Source organism: Fundulus heteroclitus, chromosome 2 (assembly GCF_011125445.2).
Source record: "Fundulus heteroclitus isolate FHET01 chromosome 2, MU-UCD_Fhet_4.1, whole genome shotgun sequence".
Taxonomy (NCBI): Eukaryota; Metazoa; Chordata; class Actinopteri; order Cyprinodontiformes; family Fundulidae; genus Fundulus; species Fundulus heteroclitus.
The window spans coordinates 16,827,371-16,853,381 of record NC_046362.1 but is presented as its reverse complement, the minus strand read 5'-3'; the positions used below and the strand labels follow the sequence as shown (position 1 = coordinate 16,853,381).

Genomic DNA, 26,011 nt, shown 5'->3' with positions numbered 1-26,011 from the left:
TTCTTCATCTCGGTATTGATCAGCTTTGACTTGATCTTAAGCTAGGTGTTCCTTTAAGCTTCTTAGGTTTAATATCACTACTTTGTAGTGGCCCAGAAGGCCTTTCTTCTTAACAATGGTTTGGTATTTTGAACTATGCCCTGTACATTCACGTGTTGTCTTAGCTTCCAGCAAATCTAAGGCCTTGTGATCCTCCTTCAACCTGGTGACTTCTTTCGCACTCTTGAGGGGAAGAATGTCAACTTGCCATAATTTCTCTACATTTCTTTGTTACACTGCTGAGAGAGGGCTGTGGGAAAGGAAGAGGCATTGTTATGACTCTTGCCATGGCTTCAAAGTGCTAGCTGGCCCTTTAAGTGTCCACCCAAGCCTTGTTTGGATAACAACAGGTCTCTCAGGTGGTAAAAAGCGCACAGGCTCTGTGGGGTTTATAAGATGTGGATGATCCAGGCAGCTTAGTGGTAATGGAGAAAATTGTCAGAAGGCCTTTTGAGGTGTCTGCAAAGCTTCTTAGTAATTGATGTTCTGCCATCCTCAGATGCTTTGCAACAAAAACCTGACCTATGTAAGTTTTGTTATATGGCATTGTGGAACATACTTGATTGGAAACTGAAGCACCATGGAGTGTTTGTATGTCCTGTTGAATGGTTCACAGAGAACGGTCTTCAGGAATGGCAGTTACTGGGAGTAAGAAAGAAACATAGTTCGGTCAGATCAATCTTCCAGAGTTGCATAAGTGTCCTGCAGCAAAGTAAGAGTAGAGTCTGAGAGTTTGCCTAAGTGATGTGTATCAGCACCTGAACTAACAAGGTTCTTTGGTGTTGACTCAATGAAGGATCCGCTGGTGTTTTCTTTGGAAATTCCTGAAGACCTTCTTTAGAGTACAATGAGCTGCTTGATGGGAATTTGTCTTCACCCAGTCTCTGATTTGGTCTTATCAAAACCTTCAAAGGTGGCACCTCGCTCATGAAATTACCATTTGTGTCACAGCAGGGACAATAGGCCTTTGTTTGCCCTCCTTTCTTGGTCTGCACTGTTGGGAAAAATATTGTTGACTCATGGAGAATGGTTGTTGCACAACGAACTGTCCTGGGCTCTTGGTGTTGTTCTGTCCTCTGGCTTGGCTTCTCTCTTAACCCATATGTTTCTGTTCAGTTGTTACCTTGTGTCCAGCTGCAAGTATTCAGAGAAGTCTGTAAAATTATACATTAACCCAGGCTGCCATCAAATGGCTTCAAAACTCAGCTTTTATCTCAGGTGGGAGTTTACTAAGTAGATGTGATGCATAACAACCACATCAGAGTTTCACTTCTCCTTCTTGGCCAAGAGTTTTAGCAGTTCAGCTAGAGCCTAAATCTGCAATGCAGAGGGGGGGGGGGGGGGGGGGGGGGTTTGACCAAACCTCTCTCATAAAGCAGCAACTTTGTCAGTATATGGGGTTGCAAAGTAGAGCACAAAACTATCTGGCATCACAGCTATCACAAAACAACCTGGCATGAGGGTAGTCTAAGTGTGACCTTTGCTAACCTTGAGTATCACTGATGTACTGGTGGTGATTGCACTGATGTGCAATGTCTTTCTATGTGTTTAAGTGGGAAATGATTTCTTTGGGGCTGACTTGGATGCTGACCTGTAGCTACATGGCGTTAATCAGGAATTGAAGGAGGTTCCCATGGACGATAGCATGGTGAAAGAGAAGACTGAACGTACAGCTAGTCTTACCCACCACTGATTATTGTTGGCTGCTGCAAATCTTGAGGCCCAGTTTCATTCATCACTGGTGATGTTCCAAGTAGATTGGCTTACGGAGTTGGGAGGTTTTAATGAGTGGAGGGATACTGCCAGTGATAGGCCACTCTGCTGTGAGTTTTGTCCTGGCCCTGGTGAAAAAATGTGTGCTGGTTTGTTATCTGGTAGATACAGTGACTGGTCTCAGTCCAACATAACTAGCTTCAAAGTCTTCAAAGTAAGGTTGTGTTGGCACTGACACTTAGGGCGTGTTGACTCTGAACTAGGCTGCGTCCTCATATCCAAGAAAAGTTGCTCAGCTGACTAAACGTAATCAGGATGAAAGACTGTTTGGCCATGTAATAGCATTTGCCTTGGAGTTTCTGGTGGGCTAAGCAATTCTATATTGAATTCCAATCATAGCACAGTATTGTTGTGCCAGTTCAGACGTGACAGAAAGCGGGCATCAATTCGGGACGTAACGGACTGCGTTACCCATGATGCAATGTGGTCAAAATGGCCACCAACTCATGTAGTTCATACGTGACAAAAGCTGCATCAATTCGGGACGTAACGGACTACGTTACCCATGATGCAATGTGGTCAAAATGGCCACCAACTCATGTGGTCAAAATGGCCACCAACTCCCATCACGCAACACGGCAAAATGGCCGCCGATCAAGATAAGGTTGCTATGATGATGGCTATAAAAGCCGATCACACACGATGAGCTTCCTTCTTCCCTGGCTTTTGGCCAACCCGAGAAGACACACACGCACAGCTGATTCCCACGCCACGTGTTCGATTGCTCGCTGGACCGAGATTTTTCGACGCAACGGTTATTCCCTGCTTTATAACAGGAGGTCGACTTAAATAAGTACTTTTAAATTCCCTCTGATCAAAAGACTGAGAGACGCCGCATCTCCCACTGATCGAAGAGGACCCCGCTTTTGTCTGGCCAACAAAGCGACTGTTGAACCCGGAGGAAGAAACGAAGCAGCTTCTTCCCCGTCCCGCTGCAGCCTGTGGACAACTGCGCTCGACGAAGCGCGTCCAGAAAGCCACACTCGGAGCGTTCCGGACCAGCCCCGAGGCAACTCAAAGTAACGGGGTTTTTCCCCTTTCATTTCTGTCTCACCAACAGGGTGTTTAGAAGTGCCTGGGCAGGCGGTAGAACTTTGTAGGTGTTGGTTAATGCTTTTATTCCACGACGAAGTTGGAATTACTTTGCTGAACATTTTCTTTGTATGTGCATGCATTTTACAATTGATTTGCTGTGTTGATTTGTGATCCATCAAAAACCCCGCCGTGGGTTACCGATTTATCTCTTTTCATCTTCTTCCCTGCTTCCCCCCTCTCTCTCTTTTCGCTCCTTATCAGTTTAATTTCTTTGTCCGAGCTCAAGTCGCGGGCTTTGCTTTAAACTCCTAGTTAGCCCCCCCCTCTCGAAACGAGGCATTGTCCCATCAGCGTAAGCGTGGTTACGTTATTAGGACCTCCCCTCATACGTCATCGTAGCAGCCATCTTGGGAGGGTCACGTGTATCTGGACTGTAGGTAGCTTAGCTGAACTAGCTTTGTGTAAGACATCAAAGCGTCCAGTGAGATTCCCGAAGCGGTTCTGTCTGTCAATGCTGATACGTGAAATGCCGATGTTTCGAGGGCGGTGTTAAACAACTTTGAGTTAAGTTAAGATCTGCTAACCGCTCATTTTAATCCATTGTTTATTTTTGTTTTGTTCTTTATTTCCACATATATATTTTGCATGTTTTAGTTTAGTAATGAGTAAGAATTCCAAAGTTGTTTGAATCAGAGAATTACTGTAACAGGGAATTGCTTTTGGTTCAATAAAACCAACCACTGCGGAATAGACATTGTTTTGTGTTCAGTCCAATTCACAGTTGCCTGGGTATTCAGAAATCAGAGCTAACCTCCTTTGGAGTTAACATCTGATATTAATACAGAGACAATATCATTGGATGGTGATAAGGAATAAGGATTTAAACTCTAATTGCAGTTACATTGGGGTTCTCACAGCCTGCTGGATAAACCTGGTCGGTTAACAGTCCGACCTGATCATTTATTCCAGCATAAATGAGTTCATAACAGCAAGTTAACTAATGCATTAGTGGTATAAATACTTATAAGCTTATAGCTAACATCACCACCATTTGAACTATATTTGTTATAGCGAAATTTTGAGTTGAATGATTTATTATTTAAATTATAATACCAAATTATAATTAATAATAATAATAAGCATATTCAACCAGCTTATGGCATAGCATAAATTGGCTTTTCCCGGTGTGGGCTGGAGTCTACTTATTGGCGTTCCTGTAGACTAAATCGAATAACCAGCAACTTATGAATTTAATGAACACAATCTATATTCCAGCATTTCGACTGCTCACCTTGCCAAAAGGGCTATTCAGTCATAATTGATTAAGGAGGTATCATTACTAAATATATACGTGTTTGTGGTGGTTTGAGGTTGTTAACCTGAGGTTTGAATATTGATTTCTGGACTGGAAGTCAGCTAGATTGAAATACACAGCAGCCAGCGTCTGCTACTTGTCAATCAGAGTCTGTGTCGTGTTCTGCTTTGAAAAGAGAGACCCTGCCTCCATCTGGTGGCCAGGATAGGTAGTTGCAGTCACGGTTTTAAAGACAGCTTAGATCGCTCAGTGTCCCGGAGGGACAGTTTTGAAAGTCAGTTTCTTTAAACTTACCTTACGGTTCCGCCCTTTTGTCTTCTTTAATTTTATTTTATTCATATATTTTTTTTTTTTCTCCTTTATCCCCTTCTGCTCATCATAAGTGGTCAAAATTGAGCTGTGATTTTGAAACTAAGGTTGCAATTTAGCGGTTTTTAACTGTCATTCTTTGCCACCTCTGAAGCTCCAAAACACTTTGCTATTTTCCACACATGTGTAGAGCACCTGTTCTGAAATAACTTACATCACAAACAAAGCCACAGCTTTATCATTTAATTACTGGCCGAAAGGTTAGTGGTCCATGTCACTCAAAGTTAATTTTCTCAAAGTTAAACAAGCATATTAACCGTTCCTAAAACTAAGGAGTTGTAAGTCGCAGGGTTGATTTTCCCCTGTGCAGCCTAATTAAACGCACGTATTTGAACCCACTTACTGCAGTTAAGTGCCAGTCATAGTGCGTGTTTGCTGTTAACAGTTAAAGTGAAGCCACTTAACAGTTGTTGTTAGCAGTTGTTGTTTAGCGCTGAGCTAAACTTAAGTGTATGCGTTGTTACCTAGTGCTAAGCTAGAATACAGCGTTGTTATTTGTTGTCTGTTGTTTAGCGCTGAGCTAAACTACAGGTTGTTACCTGTTGTGTTGTTATCCATAGCTGACAAAGAATGGATAGTAGCGGTTCTTCAGCTGAAGGAGCTGAAGGTCCAAACCATTCCATTGGAATGGAGGCCCAGGATGTCATTAGCTCACTGCTTAAAATGACACCGGACGAACAAACCCGTCTGAATCAGTTTAGCATAGAAGACTGTGAGAGGAGAATTCAGGAATTGGTGGAGGAGGTCCAGAGCAAACCTAAACATAGATTGGTAGCAGATGTTTTGGGTGAATTAACTGCGTTATACCACCGAAGGTTAACGCTAGAGACCGATCTGCGTAACAGAGAGGTTGAGATACGGATCGCAGCTGAGGAAAGAGTTAGGGAGCTAGAACAGAGAAGTGTTCAGGGCAGCTGTCATCCCACAGAGGAGCGAGAGGAGGATCGCATTAGCTTGCAGACAGAAGGATCTGAGTGTGAGAACTCCAAAGGAAAACATGGAGATCACACCTGGAGGACATTGGATGAACTGGGCCCCCAGACACCTTCTGAGCGAAGGGTAAGCGAAGGTCAGGACAGATATAGCAGTGTGATACGGAAAGAAATGCCTAAACAACTTAGGGTGGCAATCAGGACTGATCCACATGATGTAAATCATGGGAAAACACCTGCTTCCCACCTGACCCCTGACACGGTCCGCTGTGATCTTTTCCCCCCACCAGGGCGACGAGAGCACCGTTCCTGGGACACAGGTGAACCCCACTCCTCTGAACTGCGTCCACAGACAAGAGTTCATGACAGGGGGGGTCCCCCTGCGTCCCACGAACGGCCGCCGATGCCAGGTAGGTGGTCAGAACTGGAGCCTCCCTCCCACCGTGGTTACCACAGGCAAGAGTCGTCAGGAGAGGACTCAGATGGACCAGCTCCGATCCCTGAACAGGGACTGCGGATGCGTCAACTTGAGTCCCTGGCCCGAGACATAGAGCGTTTTGATCCTAGCAATACAGAATCCACCATTGATGACTATCTCAGAGAGGTAGAGCGCTGTCTGCTAGACTTATATAGCCCCTCAGCTCGAGAAAAGTTGAAGCTTATCTGGAAAACCACGTCCAGAAGTGTCCATGTTTTCATAGAAAGCCTCCCTCCAGCTACACGTGACCGTTATTCAGCTCTTTGTCAGGCTTTAAGAGAAGAATATTCGGCGTTTACAGACCCAGCTTCGGCCACTCTTGGAGCTTTTGCAATTCAGCAAAAGAGAACTGAAGCACCAAAAGAGTACTACCGTCGCTTGCGGGCTGCTTACTTTCAGGGACGAAATGCTCCCGGCTTGGAGGAAGACCACACTTTCAAATCTTTGTTCCTCCATAATCTTCATGAAAGCGTGCGTTATGAGGTTACCATGCATTGTAGAACCAAGAAACTTACCATGCAGGAAATCAGGAAATACGCGCAGGTGGCATGGGAAACACGTGTCCGGCCCAACAAAGGAGCCGATAGTGATAAAAAGGTTCTGCAGATTCAAGCCGAACCAGAAAAGAGTTTAGGTCTGGAGGGACATGAGATGCCTCCCTTCAAACCTAAAACTAGATTTGGTCCTAAGAAGCAACACGGTTTTGAGCCGCAGCAGAAGAAAGCTTCCCAGGATAGGAGAGGTCAGCATGGCAGCATGGAAGGTGAGAGGTTTCAAAAATGGCACAGGCCGGATACAGCTCGATACGGTAAGCAAACTGACTGGCCAGAAAGGTCGAAAAGCACACATGACAACAAAGGCTGGAACCTGCGCATGGAGGAGTCAATGAGAAAGGAGATAGAGGAGACTTTTCGCAGGTTGCTAGCCGAAACAGTGCGTCAGATCGCGCCGCAGCCGTCCCAGCCATCATCCAATCCTGTCGACCCTCCAGGTAAGCCAGGCCCAAAACCCCAGCCAGCATGACTAGGCGTGGAACAGGCTTCCCCTTCTAACAGAGTTTATCTGATTAAGGGGGGGGACCAACCGAAAAATCACCAACAACCTTCTAAGATCCCATCAGCAGGTGATCAGAAAGCCCCTTTTCTAAGGTTTCTAGGTGAGCTAAACCATCATGAAAATGCACACCGCTTATACTGCTCGACAGTTATCGGAGGATGTGTAACTGCAAATGCTCTTTTAGACACGGGTTCCGAGATCAGTCTAATGTGCTCAGATTTGTTTGATGAGGTGACCAGAGCTATGGTGTCTCTTGGGAAACCGTTCCAGGTGGAGACCTGTGACGTGGGCATCACCAGCTACACTCAGGATCAGTCATGCATCACCAAACGGGCGTGGTTAGACATCACTTTCCGTGACATGACCCTGGTGCACCCCATCTACATATGTACTTTGGACACAGAACCTTTTCTTGTGGGTCAGGACCTGTTGAACAGGTTAGCCCCACTCATTGACTGCTATCATGGTCATCTTTGGGCCCAAGTGGGGACTCCCAAGCCCCTCACTTCTGGAAGTGGACTGTCCGTCCCTATCAACCAGGTGACATGCTCTGAGGAGCCCAAAGAACTTTTAGCACCATTTCTGCCTTCCACAGAGCCGATTTCCAAATCCTCTGACACACCCCTGCTTGAGCTGAACAACCGCTCAGCTTACCTTTTAGTGGAGAATCCAACTCGCATGCCGATCCAAGTGGTGGCGAAGAAACCTCTTGGGGTGCTCATCGAAAGCTCTTTCCACGACTTTGAGTTGAGCATTCCCATCATCGGAGACCTGCCCTTATTCTTGACTGGCAGACAGGACTCTCCAGACACCGTGTTTACCTTTCCTTCCAGCATGATCCAAATCAGGCGACATGAAGCTCGGCCTGCTGGATCCATTTGTGGTGCAACGCTTGAAGCTGAAGGAAATCTGTTGGTGTATGCGATAGCAACCAACCCAACAGAACCAGCACCAAATCAACCAGAGAATTGGGACTCACCCACTGAGCCCTGCCCTGGCTTCGAAACAGAAATCATGCAACAGCTGGAAAAAGCTGATGCACTGACCACTGAAACAGAGGAAACAGCACTTAAGGAGCTGTTTTATGAGTTTCAGCCCATTCAGCCCAAAGATTCAAACGAACTTGGGATCCCACTGACACACATCCATGACTCACCAGTAGGAGAACACAGAAGCTGCAAAGCTAATCTGAAAACTCTCCAACAGGTGGCGTCCCGGCCCTTAACGGCCCAGGACACCCAGGAGTATGTACAAGGCTGCTTAACCTGCAGCCAGTTACAACCCACACGGCCACTAGACCGAGCCCTGCTTCAGCAAAGGGGGGTTACATTTCCGTGGTCACATTTGCAGACTGACTGGATCGGTCCAGTCCCCAAATCGTCAAGAGGTAACAGATATCTTTTGACAATAACAGGCAGTTTCACAGAATGGGTCGAATGTCTGCCGGCACCGAATGACACCGCTGTCACCACAGCAGCCCTGCTGCTAAATCACGTTTTCAGCCGGTGGGGCCTTCCCCTGTCCATCGACTCGGACAGAGGAACGTCAAACATTATGACCGTGCTTTTCAACATGTTGGGCGTGGAAGTTAAATTCCACATCACCTACCGCCCACAGTCATCCGGACAGGTGGAGCGAATGAACTGCACCGTGGTCAGCATGTCAAAGGAACATGCCAGCAGCCATGACAGGGACCGGGATACAAAGCTTCCCCTGGTCCTAATGCTAGTCCGCTCTACCTCACCATGCTCCACAGGGGTGACACTTTTCCAGATGATGACAGGAAGGCAAAGGACACTTCCCCTGAATCTCATCTACCAGCCCGAAGACGTCAGTGTGACAACCGTCTACACGGCACACCAGTGCGTCACTGACTTAAAAGACCGTCTCCGAACGACTTTCGCGTGGCCTCGAAAGAACCTAGAAGCCAGCGTGCAAAGTCCAGAGTACAAATGGGTTCATGCGAACCAAATTAAATCGTCCACCAAACTCTCCTCGCAGGGAAGGGAGCCTAACTCCGCCCCCGCCGAAGAGAACAATGCATAGCATTAAATAGGACAAGTGCATGTTCAATCAGGACACTTTAAACATGCACTAAATAAAGCAAGTGTCCATACATAACTTCACGTCTATAATTTCACACTCAGCCATAACACCATGCATTGCTTTGGAAACGCTCACGGAAGTGGTAAAGAATGACATGATGTATACTCAGGTTGTTAGAGATTTAATGCAGGACCTCACTCGAGAGGTTAGTTCATCCATAAATAGCCTTGCTGAAGGACGGATTCCTCCGTACCTGGTACCAGTAGATTTGGTTGAAAAGGTTCTCAAATCTGCCTCTAGTGAAACACTGCAACCACCACAAATACACCTGGCGTACAGCCTAGGTAGTGCAATTCCGATATTTGTAAATCCTGACAACTTGGAGATAGGATTTATGCTAAACCTTCCCATCATTGAAAGAGCTAATGTGTATAGGCTTAAATCAGTATTGAATGTCGGTTTTTGGCAAGGTGAGACCCACGTACACCTACAAACTCCCTCAATATTGGCCTATCATGATGCTGACCCCAAACTTTATTTAGTCCCTAATTTGGATTTGTGTACCAAAACCAAAGACATCCACTGGGTATGCCCAAGCAACCCATTTATCAGAGACATTACCAATTACCTGTGTGGTCTAATGAATCTCCTGAACAAAACTGTCAGGCTAGAATGACCCTTAAAGATGCAGGTGTGGAAACCAAAATTGAGCGGGCAGGTAACCGCTGGCTCGTTAGCACCCCAGAGGCAGAAGCCCTGTTATCCTACGAGCAGCATGACACAGTTACTAGACTAAAACTGCCCAACCAAACCATTTTCTGTTCCCCACCTCAAGGCGCTGTAGTCCACATTGGAAACATGGTTCTGCATCACCTTGACGTTGATAAATATGACTCAGAGATTGAAATAATAGATGTCTTTAAGGGATACAATTTCAGCATTGATGTCGGCATTGAAAGACAGCTTTTACTTGCAGGCACCCAGCTGATTAAATTCAGTCTCACTCCATCAGAGTTGAGCTCGGTCCCTCTGCTTCGCTTCCCCAGAGCTACAGAGCCGACCGACACTCACATTATGACCATTATTGTGGTTCTCCTTGTATTTGGATGGGCCATCACTACCGCGATGGCGTATGCAGCATACAAGCAGATCAAACAGTTGCAAACCAGGATTGACGCCCTCACCTTTGTCGCTCCCAGGTTCGTAGCACCAGCTCCTTGAAGGCCATAAGCTGATTAGACTACGAACCGCTGTCTCTTTCCTTTCCCTTTTTCCCTCTCTCCTTTCTTTGGTTCAAAGTTCAAACCTGACGACCAATGAATGTATTGACAATGGTGATTGTGAAGTTTGCATTTCTTTTTTTTTTTTTTTATATATTTTTTTTATTATTACTTTATTGTTGCCTTATTAGCCAATAGAAATGACTAGCTATAGCTTAGTCCTGCCCAGGCTAGGTCACTGACCCAGGCACAATGAATGCTTTGTTTTTCCTCCTCTTGGATGATGAACTGAACTGCATGAATCCCAATGGGCTACTAGAAAGACTATTAGGTTGTTCCACTCATGCACAACGGATTTTCGTCACGCCAGAATGGACTTGGTTGTAGCTTTAAAGACTGTGACCAGCATCCCACTCTTCAAAGCTAAAGGGGGGTATGTTGTGCCAGTTCAGACGTGACAGAAAGCGGGCATCAATTCGGGACGTAACGGACTGCGTTACCCATGATGCAATGTGGTCAAAATGGCCACCAACTCATGTAGTTCATACGTGACAAAAGCTGCATCAATTCGGGACGTAACGGACTACGTTACCCATGATGCAATGTGGTCAAAATGGCCACCAACTCATGTGGTCAAAATGGCCACCAACTCCCATCACGCAACACGGCAAAATGGCCGCCGATCAAGATAAGGTTGCTATGATGATGGCTATAAAAGCCGATCACACACGATGAGCTTCCTTCTTCCCTGGCTTTTGGCCAACCCGAGAAGACACACACGCACAGCTGATTCCCACGCCACGTGTTCGATTGCTCGCTGGACCGAGATTTTTCGACGCAACGGTTATTCCCTGCTTTATAACAGGAGGTCGACTTAAATAAGTACTTTTAAATTCCCTCTGATCAAAAGACTGAGAGACGCCGCATCTCCCACTGATCGAAGAGGACCCCGCTTTTGTCTGGCCAACAAAGCGACTGTTGAACCCGGAGGAAGAAACGAAGCAGCTTCTTCCCCGTCCCGCTGCAGCCTGTGGACAACTGCGCTCGACGAAGCGCGTCCAGAAAGCCACACTCGGAGCGTTCCGGACCAGCCCCGAGGCAACTCAAAGTAACGGGGTTTTTCCCCTTTCATTTCTGTCTCACCAACAGGGTGTTTAGAAGTGCCTGGGCAGGCGGTAGAACTTTGTAGGTGTTGGTTAATGCTTTTATTCCACGACGAAGTTGGAATTACTTTGCTGAACATTTTCTTTGTATGTGCATGCATTTTACAATTGATTTGCTGTGTTGATTTGTGATCCATCAAAAACCCCGCCGTGGGTTACCGATTTATCTCTTTTCATCTTCTTCCCTGCTTCCCCCCTCTCTCTCTTTTCGCTCCTTATCAGTTTAATTTCTTTGTCCGAGCTCAAGTCGCGGGCTTTGCTTTAAACTCCTAGTTAGCCCCCCCCTCTCGAAACGAGGCATTGTCCCATCAGCGTAAGCGTGGTTACGTTATTAGGACCTCCCCTCATACGTCATCGTAGCAGCCATCTTGGGAGGGTCACGTGTATCTGGACTGTAGGTAGCTTAGCTGAACTAGCTTTGTGTAAGACATCAAAGCGTCCAGTGAGATTCCCGAAGCGGTTCTGTCTGTCAATGCTGATACGTGAAATGCCGATGTTTCGAGGGCGGTGTTAAACAACTTTGAGTTAAGTTAAGATCTGCTAACCGCTCATTTTAATCCATTGTTTATTTTTGTTTTGTTCTTTATTTCCACATATATATTTTGCATGTTTTAGTTTAGTAATGAGTAAGAATTCCAAAGTTGTTTGAATCAGAGAATTACTGTAACAGGGAATTGCTTTTGGTTCAATAAAACCAACCACTGCGGAATAGACATTGTTTTGTGTTCAGTCCAATTCACAGTTGCCTGGGTATTCAGAAATCAGAGCTAACCTCCTTTGGAGTTAACATCTGATATTAATACAGAGACAATATCATTGGATGGTGATAAGGAATAAGGATTTAAACTCTAATTGCAGTTACATTGGGGTTCTCACAGCCTGCTGGATAAACCTGGTCGGTTAACAGTCCGACCTGATCATTTATTCCAGCATAAATGAGTTCATAACAGCAAGTTAACTAATGCATTAGTGGTATAAATACTTATAAGCTTATAGCTAACATCACCACCATTTGAACTATATTTGTTATAGCGAAATTTTGAGTTGAATGATTTATTATTTAAATTATAATACCAAATTATAATTAATAATAATAATAAGCATATTCAACCAGCTTATGGCATAGCAGTATTATGAGTACGTAATACTCAAACTCAAACATAAGCTACTCACAAATTGTAACATTTCCCACAACTCGTTGAATGTAAGTTGCTTCGTGCTCTGTCACAATGTCGTTTTATGCTCTGCTCTCATCAGCGCTTCCACCAAGTCCTACCACAAGATGGTGCTAATCTCTCAAGTAAGGCCTTTCCAACAATACCTGTTAGAATTATGGCCCATAAGTCCAGGTTTTGTGTTATCAGACCATATGACTTTCTTCCACAATGTTTTGGAATATTTAAGCCAGATCTGGATGTTTTCTTTGGAAGGAAATGCTTCTGTCTTTCAACATGTGACAACAATACAGCAGATTGTTGTCACATGTTCATCAAAACCAGTACTCGTTAGAAATGACTGCAGCTTCTTTGATGTTGCTGTCAACATTTTTCAGTCTCCATGACCAGTTTCAATCAAGTCTTTTCATCAATTTGTCCCATATTTTATGTAAGTTTGGTTTGGGTCTTCACTGGGGCACTTTGTGTATATATAGGGTAGTGTTTTTTATTTTATGTTCTTTTCCTGACTGACATCTATGCCAATGAAATCCTTTTCCTTCTGGTCCTTTGTAAACCCTATGCAAACTATGGCTTTAGTTTAGATAAAGTGTCTGGAGCATTGGACTTAGACAGCTGAACTTAATTCTACGTTCATAGGTTTCAGTATAATTGATGGTGAGTGGGAACCTGAGAAAACTGAATGCTGAAATTGAATCAAAAGTTCATTGCAGCTTTTTATTATTTTTACAATTATTTCTACTTTAATAATATTGGTCATTTTCCCTTTATTTGTGTATATGTAACAGTATATGTGGAAGTTATGTATCAGTCTTGTTTCTCTGCATCACAAAACCTGGTATTTTAACAGGGGTGTATACACCTTAGAACATCATTGGCTAATGCATGCTACTTGGTCAAAATGTGACAGTACGCAACAAGAAGGACCAAAACTGTTAAGTACAATTTTAATTTTTGCAGGATATTGAATGCTGAATTATTCATACTTTCCCTACACAACGAAAAACATGAACATAAGTTGCATTTCGGCTCTTCGAATTCATTTTAACCATCCCTCAGGTATGTGCTGTGCACCGGACATTTTGTAGCATTTTTTTTTTATTCTGTTAAAATATTAATGTTATTATGCTTTTGGAGCAAATTGGCAACACCAGTTCTAGTCCATAAATGTGCAGTGCAGGCAGTGTGCAGAGCAGCATTTATATGCAAAGAGACATTACTGCTTCCAGCAGCATCTTTCCCTCAGGATGCGGATAGAAGCACGTTTTTAATTTAAGGAAGAAGAAAGAGTGAAAGTGTCTCTCTAGAATTTAGTTTCAACTCAACACAATTCAATTCAAACCTTTTATCTTGGTAGGCTATACACCCCATAGTGACAATGATTTTATTTTGCACTTATAATATTATTTAGAAGTATATTGGATTCTAATGGCCATTGCAATGTCGATGTGCACAATACTGCAACTGCAAAGATCAACTTGGATGCAGTGTTTGACAGGATGTTATATTTCAAATGTTTGGCATTCACTCTTTTCATACCGGTAATACATGTCCTTAATGTCTGCACTAGATGTATATCTTTAGTGGCTGGGAGGCTGAAGCTCATAGAGTGGGGTGGGACGTGGTATAGCAGTTTAACGTAAATAGCGTAATTATTCCAATTTTCAGCACAACCGTGCAGTGTTTTAATACGTTATGTACCTGTGATTAGACACATTCTGGAACACCACTACTGCAATCTTTCTATCTTAGCTGCACAGGATGAAGAGCCAGTGTTCAAGGCACACCTATTAATTTGAAGACAACATTGAATTTGTCAGATTTCTTTTACTTTTCTTTGTTTTTTTTTTGGTACACTGTAACACCCCATTACACAAATTTCCCATGCTGGTAATGTGGGCTCTTTTTCATTAACGCTAATAGATTCTGATGATTATTAAATATTGATGTGAGGTGGAAATTATGTGTTTTTCCTCAACCGTGTTCATTTATTTCCTCAACATGTCTTTGCAGCCTCTGCACATTAGCAGTTTTGTTGCAACGCGCTGTTGAAACCGTTGCCCGCTTTCACAGTCTAGTAGCATATCAGAAATATCTGAGCTGTTTCCATTGTTGTAGGAATAAAAGGCTTGTGTTTTGTTTTGTTTTGTTTTTTTCCCTCTGCCTGACCATAACTGAGAGGGTGGCTTGACATTTTTGCTGGGCACGAGCACGCGAACAAGTGCGGGGTAGGAATGAATGCCATCTTTTATCAGTCTCCTGCGTTCCGTGGAAGCACTTGCTCCGTTAGCTTTGAGATTGGTTAACATATTGAGGGCCCACTGAGTGGCGAAACAGTAAAATTCACAAGCACACACAGACATGGATGTGTTCCTGTGCACTCCAGAGAGAGGGGGGGGATCACAGGCTGTTTATCTAAAAGTGAACACAGCAGTTAAAGCTTGTTGCCGCTTGGCCCTTGAAGCTGCAGCTTAACTCATTCTCTGGCCAAGGGGTTCGACCAAGCCAAAGAAGATTTTGCTCCCTGTTTGGCCTGAAGAATCCCCAAAAAATCCAGAATAGCGAGGGAAGGATCAGACTCACTGAGGTTTTATTCATTTACATTGCCTTGCAAAAGTATTTATAACCCTTGAAAAAAATTTGTTTTCACATTTTGTCGCGTTATATCCACAAACCTTAACACATTGTGTTGGAGATTTGTTTGATGAACCAGCACAAAGTGATGCATAAATGTGCCTAAATTAGATCTAGCACAGAAAAACTGCCCCCAGAGCTTATCTAGCTTGCTAAATAGACCCCACTTGGATGTAAAGTTCTGTGAAGGTTTAAGACATTTGTTAAAAAGAAAATTAAAGAACAAAGAGCATCACGAAGACCAAGGAACACAGCAGATAGGTCAGGGAGGAAACTGTGGCGAGGTTAACAGCATTTAATTTCTCCACCGCTCGGGTGGACTGTACAAGTCTGGGATTTATGGGAGAGTAAAAAGAAAGCAACTATAAGAGTTCTAAGAGGTCTCACTTGCAGTTTGCTACAAGCCATGTAGGAGACTTAGCAAACATTTGGAAGAAGCTGTGCTGGTCAGAATTTAAAGTTGTTAAAGTTAACCTCTGGGGAGAGACTGAAATAAAGGTCCCTAACAGCTGTTGATGGGGTTGAGGTCAGAGCAAATGCTTTTTTTTGATTAGATCAATCCTGCTAAGTCATATTTTAAGCTTGCCTGGGTTATAGTATTGGTTCCATGCTTGATTACATGCTGGTTTCCAGAGAGCTTTGGCCAGCACCCTTCACAAATCTTGGCTACTCTAGTTGACGTGTAAGCCTTAAAATAAATTCTGCTTTTTTTTTTTTTATTGCTGTAGCTTCATTTCATGCAGGAAAGCTTTTTTTTCTATGTCTCTTATCATCATCCTCACTCTGGGTGGTGGCTAGATGAACTTGGATTGTCATCCAGTGCCGTTTGTAACGGCTCAGGTTGTTTTAACATTTTTAATTATTGCCAGGGAATGGTACGTCCTCTTTTCTTTTCCATCCTGAAGATCGTCCCTGTGTCACATCACAAGGGAGAAGGCATCCACAAATTACTAATTAAACCTTTCTACTCCCTCTGATCAATTCAAATACCTTAAGTATAGATACATTTATTTTTTTTAGTAATTGGTGCCGATAGTTTATCTGTGAATATGTAAATGACAGCATTATATTATTAAACAGGATTTGTTTTCCCTCACTTTGTTTTTGTGTGCGGTTATTGGTTAGTTTGCCTCGATTAATTGACACTACTGCAAAATAATTATTAATACATGCTCTGTGTCTGGGTGCCCGCTAGTATCATTTAGCTTTGTTCATAGCTGCTTGTGTTTTTTTTTTCCTGTTTCATTACAAACTGTAAGTCAATCAAAAGTCTACGAATGGAAGGAAAAAGCTAATATACTGTAAAAATAGACAAGGTTCCCATGTGGAAGCTGAAACAAAAAATTTATATTTACATAAATGAATAAAATGCAAAATGTTTTCACGCCTACATAATCCCTAAGTGTTCCCTTCACTAATATATACAACGGTAATAGTATGAATATAAATCTAAATAAAAAATCTCTTAAAAGATTATTTAGAGCCACAGAAAAATGTATAAACTATCGTTGACCCTAATAATTAATATTTTGCCGTTCTGGAAAAGATGGAGTGCAAAGCTTATTCTCTGTGCGTGTTTTCACCTCCCACCTACTGTGTACCAGCCTCACATGTGGGCGATCACTGCTCACTATGGAGACAATTATCTCAGCAATAAATCATCCTGTTACTGGAAGATGGCTACATTCACATTAGGACATGCAGCTCGTTTGCGGGTTGCTTTTTTTTGTTTTTTTTTGTTTTGGTGTATAAAAGTGTTCTGGATGACAAATACTCTTCTGACTGTAAGGGATTGTGTTGAAGCGTGTTTCCGGTCGCTGCCAGCGTTGTTCAGCGAATGCTGCAGTTTATTTATGAGGTTCCTCCTGACCCACTCAAAGTTAAGTAAGTTCTTACTTTTTAATCAGCCAGCTTGTTCGCTGCCAGTCGGAACTGCAGAAGCTTTTATTTTGAGAAATGACTGATTGTACCATTTTAAAGCAGCTCCAGCATTTTTAGAATTTGCAGAGGTATGGCTTATGATGCTTCGCTGGAAAGTGTATTTGAAATGAATCAATTTAAAACAGCACAAAATATTAAAACAGTAATCCTGAGCATCACATACTGTAGCTCTTCTAAAGGTTTACCCAACTACCTTATTGTAGATTACCTGTAACAGAATAAAGAGCATTGCTTTAGGTTATAGCTATTTTATATAGAGGACTGTATGAGTTCCAGCATAATGAAAACTGTTTTATTTATGTAAAACTAAAGCTGAAGTTATCAACTACTACCAAAATATGACACTTTTTGTTCCTTTTTAAATTTTGTGATGCTCTGATTATTAAAAAAAAAGAAAACGAAAGACACAGTGATTAAGTTTGGCTTTTAGTCAAAGCAGTTATTAGTTGTGTACTATTTGCGTTTATTTCCACTGCTGCCCATAAAGTTGGAATTATTTTCTTTTTTTGGACATGTTTCTTTTTTACTGCGGTTATATTTTAATTGTGACATGTTTGGTACAGAAAAATTAAACTGAAGAGGTGTAGGCGTTTTCTGTCAAGAATAAATCACATTGTCACTTTCATTTGATGAGAAGATGAGGTAAAACATATTTCATACCCTGTCCATGTGCAACAAAGTATTGATTAATCAACAGTCAAACTGCTTCTGGATCACTTTTCATACAGCCAAATGCTATACAAAGTGCTTCACAGAAGAGGCACATCATTATATTTAAAAATGTATTGTGCCACCTGTATTAAACACTGACTGAATAAACAAAGTGTGGTTTTCTCACACATTATTAAACTTAGGCATATTTAGAAAATACAGCAAAACAGGAACCTATTAGGTTGTAGAACAGAAACAAATAAGATGAATAGAATAAAATATGTAAAACACTTATAATCCATACGAAAAGCCTCACTATCAATCTACATTGAGTCATGTTGTATTTTTTGTGTGTAATGCCCTCCGCTTTTCTGTCATTACATCCTCCCCTTCCAGGCACATCAGTTAGTTTTGGTTGAGAAGTTGATGCTGCTCCGCCATGCAACACGGCTAAATGGCGCTATTTAAGTGGTAATTTAAAGGTAGACTGGACAATTTTTCCGGAACTGTAGGTAAGCAACGCCTAAGTAACTTTTTGAAGAAAGGCCCCCACATACTCGAGAGTACTTCACTCCACGGAAGTCCACACATACTCGAGGCGGACTCGAAGCTGACGTCTGCCGGACAGGTCCGTCAAAAGATCCATTTTTACGTGTTTCTTACGTGGTGTCGCACAATATTCTGCCCGGCAAGAAACGATGGTCACATCGAACCGTGACACTGAGCTGGGGACACTGAGCTGCTCCAAGCAGGCGGTTGCAAGGACGCATCACAGTCCCTCTCTGTTCGCACTGACAGAGGTGTGGTGGGAGCTTGCTGGAAAAGAAATGGCTATAGGTGCTCAGCTACCTAATCAAACATTTTCCACCGCTTCGTCCCAATGCCAAAGAGTTTGGGAATTGTAGGAATTTGCCACAAGAAATGCAGGCAACAATACGCTCAACAATGAAGGGTAAAACAGTCCGCGGATAGTCAGCTCTGCGTCCGCGCAGCTCACAGTATGTGCACAGTACAGCCGGGTATGTGGGAGCCTGAACTGCACATGCGCAAGACCATCTTAGCAGCTCTTCCACTCCTCAGGAGGATTGGGTTAAAAAAAAAAAACAAATCCCATATACACTCTGGACTTATTTCTGTCTTCTGAGGCCTTCCTCCTCTTCTCATAAACATGTTGGTGAAGATTCTCATTTATCCAGGTCATGCTCATTCCACAAAAAGTAAAAAACAAGCAACTGGACTTGTTTTCCGTAGTTGAAGACGTTTCACTTCCTCTCCAGGAAGCTTTCTCAATTCAAAAAGTCTGGAGTAATGTGGAGTAACAAGCTTTATACCATTGCCAAACAAAGGCCTTGGAATGGCTAAGCTTGGCTGATCAAAACATTGTTCCTTTAAGCCAAGCCAATAACAACCCTAACGACTCCTCGTTACAGAGGGGTGGACCTGTTTCGACACATTGGCGTTACATTACATATGGGACAACCAAAAGATAGGATGGTCAAACTCGAAGCCAAGAAAAGAGCGTCCACCATACATTTAAGGAGCTTGTTCAGTGTTTGTAATTAAAAAGAGAAGGGCATAAAGTGCATTTTGCTTCCTTGTTGTCATTAAACTGTAAAATAATCCCACACCAGACTCCGTTTGGACAGTTTTACGTTCCTGTTCTACGTTCCTGTTCTGGCTTGCCTGCGCTATGATTATTTCTTTTACAACTACTGTGGTAGGGTGAGCAGTGGTGCACTTTTCTGTGATGCACTGAAAGAAGGTTCGCCTGGTAGACATTATCAGTTAATCAGATGGAACAAACCTTTATCTAATAAACCATTAACCAACAATTAATCATAAGTCAATCATTGGTTTGCATCCCTAATTTAGATTATCAATGTCTTTCTCAAAATAGAAACCCAACACAACTGCAGATTGAAGGCAACTGTGTCAATGGATATCAGGAAGTAAACATCATAGTGTGCTTTAAGGCTTCTCTTACCATTAGGTCTCTTGTGCTTCATTGAAACGAAAAGGTTAAAACAGAGAACAGACAATGAAGCGACACTGACACGGTGGCTGTTTGTCTGAAACCACATTCTCTACACAAGATCAAAGACAAAACGGCAGTTTCTCATCTGGCTCAAATATAAATAGAATGGACAAACAAAGTTATATCTTACAAGCAAGTGTAAAGTGCTGCAGCATGTGTTTGCATTGTTGCACTGAAATAGCTTTTGTGAAACTTATAACTCTGAATGCCTTCTTTCACTTGTAGAGGTTTTCACTGAGAAATATTTTCTGATGCATAAGATAGACGGTGTATTATGTGAAGATGATAGAAGTATTCAATTTTCCTAACAATAATGACTCATAATGATAACTATTACCCTGTATATGCATCCTCCAGTGGAAGTACAATTTTTTGGAAACTTCGGATAGGCATTTTACTCAGTAGATCATAGGATTTTCTGTCAGAGGCTTTGAGATATAGGCTTTTCAGAGGAAGCCATCGCATGGTTTTTAAAAGATCTGTGCGGTCGTAAACAATGTGTTCGACTTAATAGTCTTTTCGCCTGTTTCGTAAATGTTACAAAAGTTGTCCCTCAAGGTTCTGTATTAGTGCCTGTGCCTACTATTACGTTAATATTAGTGTCAGGATGTCACTGATGCATCTCTTTATTTCTATTCTTAGAATCAGGTTTTTTATTGTCATCCAAACACAGTTGCCCTGCTGTTGAGTCATCTCTGATTGTAATCGATGTTATTCCATCAGATTAATTCCACTTTAAACATAAACCACTGAACACTGAAAAAAGCAAGAGCATTTTATTTTCAAACCAATAGCTTGCTATTGTGTTCACCTAAGTTCGCCCAAGTAAATGTGTGTCTTGTTATATTTATATTTTATATAGTTATATTTTGACTAGTAAATTTTTAAACTTTTATTTTATTTACACATATTGAATTGAAACACATTGTCATAATTCAATAATTACACGTTTGACACATAGCTATCAAGAATATTCTAATTGATTTCAAGTATATCAAAAGAAACAGAAAATGAAGAGATATTTTTCACATTGGTGATAACGTGGTGACTTTTATTTGGTGTATGTAAATGATGAAGGATATTTTTGTTTATTATGAATAGAAATGTTACTTGCAGAATAATCTTTAGTATTTAGGGTGATAATAATGTCAAATCAGAGCATCAGAGTTATGTGGTTATTTCAAGGAAACAGGGATGTTCCTGAAAATTTGATCCAAACCCAAAATGTATCTCTAAAGGTTATGAGTTGTCAGTAATGTTTAATAACTGTTAAAATCTAAGTTACCTCTGCAGTAGTTAACTGTCTTAGCAACGTTATTTAGTGAAAATCCAGACTGGCACTTCTCTGAGGCACCAGCTGCTCAAGCTCCAGAGCAGACTACTAACAACTTAAAACAATTCCTGTCAAATTGCAATTAATTTCATGTGAATCCTGTTTAATGAGCCTATAAATTATCATTAATTTCATTAGAAGTCTTTGGTTATTTACGTCAGGGAGTTGGCTGGTGGATGTGCGCTACAATTATTTAACTAAATTTTCAATATTTAGTTAAATAAGCATGACATTTCTTTTTCAATTATTATTCAGAGGAAGTCTGGTAACATTTATTTTTTATTCAGATTTTGACGGTCACTGTTTTTTTTGCGTGTCTTTCAGGATTCTCTGCCTCCCCAGAGTCTTCCTCTCCTCTGCTGCCGGTGAAGCCATGGACTAGAGCAGCGTTTGGTCCTGGCGGTCCTGTGGTCATCACATGGCTTCTCTCCAAATGTCAGCAAAGGCTCTGGATGTAAGTTTAAACTAAAGGAAGGTGCCTCATATCAACCTCATACTCTATCACATTCTGCTGTTTGACGACACACTTTAAATCTACTTCCTCTTATTGTTTTTTTTTATTATTATAAATGAAAAATGTGCTATTTTGAATAGCTAAAATTTGCGTTTCAGTTCTGAGAGTTCATGTTTGACTTGTTCCAGTAGAATAATGTTTTAGCATGTTAGCAAAGCGAGTCAACTAAAAATTCACATATTTAAAATTTCTGTAACGTTGACAGGATCATATAATTGTGCTGGTGTCTGATCCAGTGAGCTTTGACCCTGTTTACTTTATTTATTTATTTGCAATCGCTATAAAAATATGGTGATGCGTAATTCTTTATATTAGGGATTAACAAGCTTTCCAATCCAAGAGCCATTTCTTCCCCTCACTGCAAGAAAATAAAGTTTGTCTATTTCCCTATTTATGAAAAAATTAAGAAACACATGTGCCCCACTGAGAGAGATAAAGCATAAAGCAACATAAACAGCTAGAAAAAAACTTACCATTACACTATTTGTGTCGTTCTGTGGTAGAAATTGCTTTACAACATGCAGAAGAAATGCTAACCCCCTTCTCTATTGCTTCTATAATGAAAACCATTGATAATTTCCATATAGTTTTTTTTTATGTGGTCATTTTATATGTCACTGTGACATTTTAACATCAACATGCATGTCAGCTCATTCACAAACATCAGCAGCTGTTAAGCATGATACTTTCTGTTTGCAACGCTTTGATGGGAGAATGCTGTTATCCTCTTGCTTTGTTTTGTCCTTCGGGGATGTTGGTAGCCGTATGCTGTCAGTTGTTTTTGTCCATGGCTTCATAATGGCTGACAAATGTGCTATAATGTGACTAAGAGGAAGCTGGACAGCGCAACGTTTCTGTGGCCCACATTGTTATACGTCAGGTGTGAGACCACGCTTTTTTTTTTATGTTTCTGAGTCATAATTAACTCCCCCATGGAAAAGCAATCTGAACGACGCTGCTTATAGGTGGGGGGAAAGTGAGGTCATGGCTTATAGCGATGTGCCGTTTCTGCGTTCTGTTCCAAACTACAAATGAAGAGGAGTTTAGTGCTACAGAAGCAATATTCTCTCTTAAAGATCAGCCTAAAGTTCACCCATGAAGTTAAAAAAAAAATTTTAACTTAGAGAACAGGAAAAAAAAAATACAAAAGTGTTTCGCATTTCAGATGCCTTCTGATCTGTTTGTATCTAGATACTCTCGGTTAAAATCTACATATGTTTCTATAAGAAAGATGACAAACATTTTTTCCCATGAGCCTTTCATTTTAAAATCCAAAATTCCACATTTATTTTAGGTCTTAAATCCTTCCAAATGCCCAGTCGCCCTGTTGTCCAACATCCTGTTGACATTTTAGTGCACTAATAACCCCTCAGCCTTCAGGCTGCCGGTCTGCACACGGAGGCCTGGTGTCACAGTCTCCAGCCTGTGGGCGTTTGTTTTTTTCCTGCTGGTGCTCTGAGCTCCGTTCTTGTGTCACCCACCCAGCCTCTGCCTCTGCTGGAATGAAAGTTATGCATGGACTCAATTATTCCACAAAGTGGAAGCGAATACATCTGCATCTTAACTGCGTTATTTATGACCCAATAGGGCCTCGCTTGTTGATCATTAGATCCACAGTGCTAGATAGTCTCAAATATGCTCTCCAGCTAGCATCTAAATAGCATTGTGCTTAATCATCCAGCAGCACAATCAGGCACCAGGCGTCCAGACTCAAAGAAAAAGTTTCCCTTCTGGCTCACACCCAGCGACCCCCCCCCCGGTTAACACTTCCTGTAAGGACTTAAATGTCTTTCGATTTCCTTCACACTCTTGAAAATGGTGGAAAAGTGTGTCATTTTACTGGACCTTTGTTCATGTTACATTAGAAAAATAATCAAAAAGAGTTTTGGAAAGACGTCTGATCTGTATCTATAGGATACAAATCTGTATTTCTGTAAAAAATAAAGAGCTTTTCACGTTGCCATTTTTGGTTTGCTACATCAGAACGTCATCTTTTTTTCTCCAACTTGATTTTAATTTTAAAATGCATTAGAAAGTAATTGCTCCTTAGCTTAAAAACTGTTCTTGCCACCTTTGGAGGCAACGACTGCTATCAGTCATTATTTTGCATTAAGTTCTTACGTTTGTGTGTAAGGAATCCTGGCCCACTTTTCTTTGCACAGTTGTTTTAATTCAACCAACTTGGTTGGCTGGCAAAAAGTGCCTTCTTACAGTCATGACACAGTACCTGAAATAGATTTGAGTCCGGACCACTCCAAAGCCTCCTTTTTTTTCTTTATCCAGTCAGTAGTTGACTGGCTTGTGTGCTCTGGATCATTGTCCACCTTGAGCTTAAGGACTGATGGATGGGCATTCTCCTTTAGGATTTTTGGGTTTAAAGGCAGAATTCATGGTTTCAACTATTACAGGAAGTCATCGGGTCCTGAAGAGGCAAAGCAGCCCAGACCGCCACACTTCCGCCACCATGTCTCACTCTGCGTGTGATGCTTTTTCTCTGAAATGCTGTCTTAGTTTTGTTCCAACGGGGCAGACATTTTTCACAAAGCTCTACCTTTGTTTCATCAATCCAAAAAATAATTTTCCAAAGGTCTTCCAAAGGCGATCATCAGAACGTTTTGTAGGAAACGTGAGACCGGCCTTTCTGTTCTTTGTGATCAGCAGCGGACACATGCATTCTCCTTTCACTGTAAAACCCCGGGAACCAAATGCTGGTTCACAAATGTTTATGTCAGGAAAAAAAAAAAAAAAAGAGAATCTAGAAAATTTAGTCTTGAAACAATGTCATTTTGAATCGGAAATACGGTAGGAGCCCTGTGTTATTATCGTGGACTGAGGAGGAAAGCATTTGGGAGTAGGCAGGTGTGTCCTGGAAAAAATAAGCGCTGGCTGTTGCTGATATCTCTGATGCTGGGTATTATGTTATGACTGCTGGCAGGAGCGCTCCGTGAAGCATTATGCCTCAGCACAAACAGGCCCAAGCCAAGGACTGAAATAAGAGACGAGGCAATCCCGCTCGTATTTTCTCACAGGGGCTCGCCAGGGATGAGATCTTCAAGGTGTGGCCGAACAGTTTACTGTAAAACGGCGTGCTCTGGCGCTCCTAACGCTTCCTTCTCCGCTCTCTTTGCTCCCAGATGAGAACGTGAAGGCTGGCGTCTACCAAGGCCACCGCTGCACCGTGGGCAGCGCACGCACATGATCACATGACTCTGGACATGGACGCGGTCCTGTCAGACTTTGTTCGGTCCACGGGGGCAGAACCGGGTCTGGCAAGAGACCTGCTGGAAGGTAAGATTTTGTGTTTGGAGAGAGCAGAGAAAGAAAGAAAGAAAGGGGGGAGGGCAGAAGAGTGGGGAATGAGAAGGACGGAAGATGACGAACAAAAAAAAAAATAATGGGAGGAGAGGAACCTGAACCAGAGGGCATGTTTGCGGATTTAGATGCAGGAGTGACGGGTTTGCGAGCGAAACTCCCCACTGGCGCTCACCGAGGGGCGAAGGGCTGCTGGCACATGAGAGCTTCTGATAAAAGAAAGAACAGAGAGCTGGATGACGATCGGTTTGGTCAGCTTCACAAAAAAAAGGTTTAAAAAATAAAACCAACTGGACTTGAAATCCAGTTGTTTTTATGTTTTATGTTTTTGATCGATCGTGACCTGGACGACTGAGAATCTTCACCAACATGTCAGCTTCAGGCTGAAAACGTTCACAATTTAGTTTCCCTCTAGCAGAAGCAAGAAGTTTGGACATGTTTAACGCTAAACGTACATTAGGGGTAAAAGTCCTCTGCTTTGTTTTTGAATACATACATACATACATACATACATACATACATACATACATACATACATACATACATGCGTTCTGGACACATTTTTATCTGTGTTCATAAAATGCATCTGTGTTTTTCAAGTCTCTTGAATCTCTCTCCTTGCTTTTGTCATCCCACCTCCCCACCCTTGTCCTTAAACCTGCTCTGGTGCGAAGTCTCAGTGGAATATGTGTGACACGAGAAGACATCAAACAAGACAGTGCACTCAGACGGAGCAGACACAAGCCCCCAATTGTCCCGTCGCGGTTTATTTTTGCCCCATGATGTTAGCTTAGCCTTTAGGATGTGCATTGACACAGACCTGTGTTGATTGACCAGCTGCTCTGTTGCATTCTGGTCCCTGCCAGGAGGGGGATGAAGCGATTATCCTACATGTGGCGCTCTCTGGAGGCTGTTTTAGGTATTGATCTACCTTTTTAAATTTGCTCTGTTTTTTTGTTTTTTTGTCAAATCTTACTAGCTGTTCAGTCC

General features: G+C 42.2%; 1 protein-coding gene across 2 annotated transcripts in view; it reads left to right on the top strand.

The window, feature by feature from the left end:
• Positions 1–26,011, top strand: part of otud7a (OTU deubiquitinase 7A) — a 78,045-nt gene that overhangs the window by 21,372 nt on the left and 30,662 nt on the right. The window contains exons 1-3 of one of the 2 annotated variants that reach the window (XM_021320976.2): positions 17,011–17,119; positions 21,520–21,649; positions 24,844–24,997. In XM_021320976.2, the coding sequence (XP_021176651.2) occupies positions 24,913–24,997 (85 nt within the window). In that variant the 5' untranslated portion in view covers positions 17,011–17,119; positions 21,520–21,649; positions 24,844–24,912. Of the gene's footprint in view, positions 1–17,010; positions 17,120–21,519; positions 21,650–24,843; positions 24,998–26,011 lie in introns of those variants that run through there. The other variant, XM_036149636.1, reaches the window with a different exon arrangement.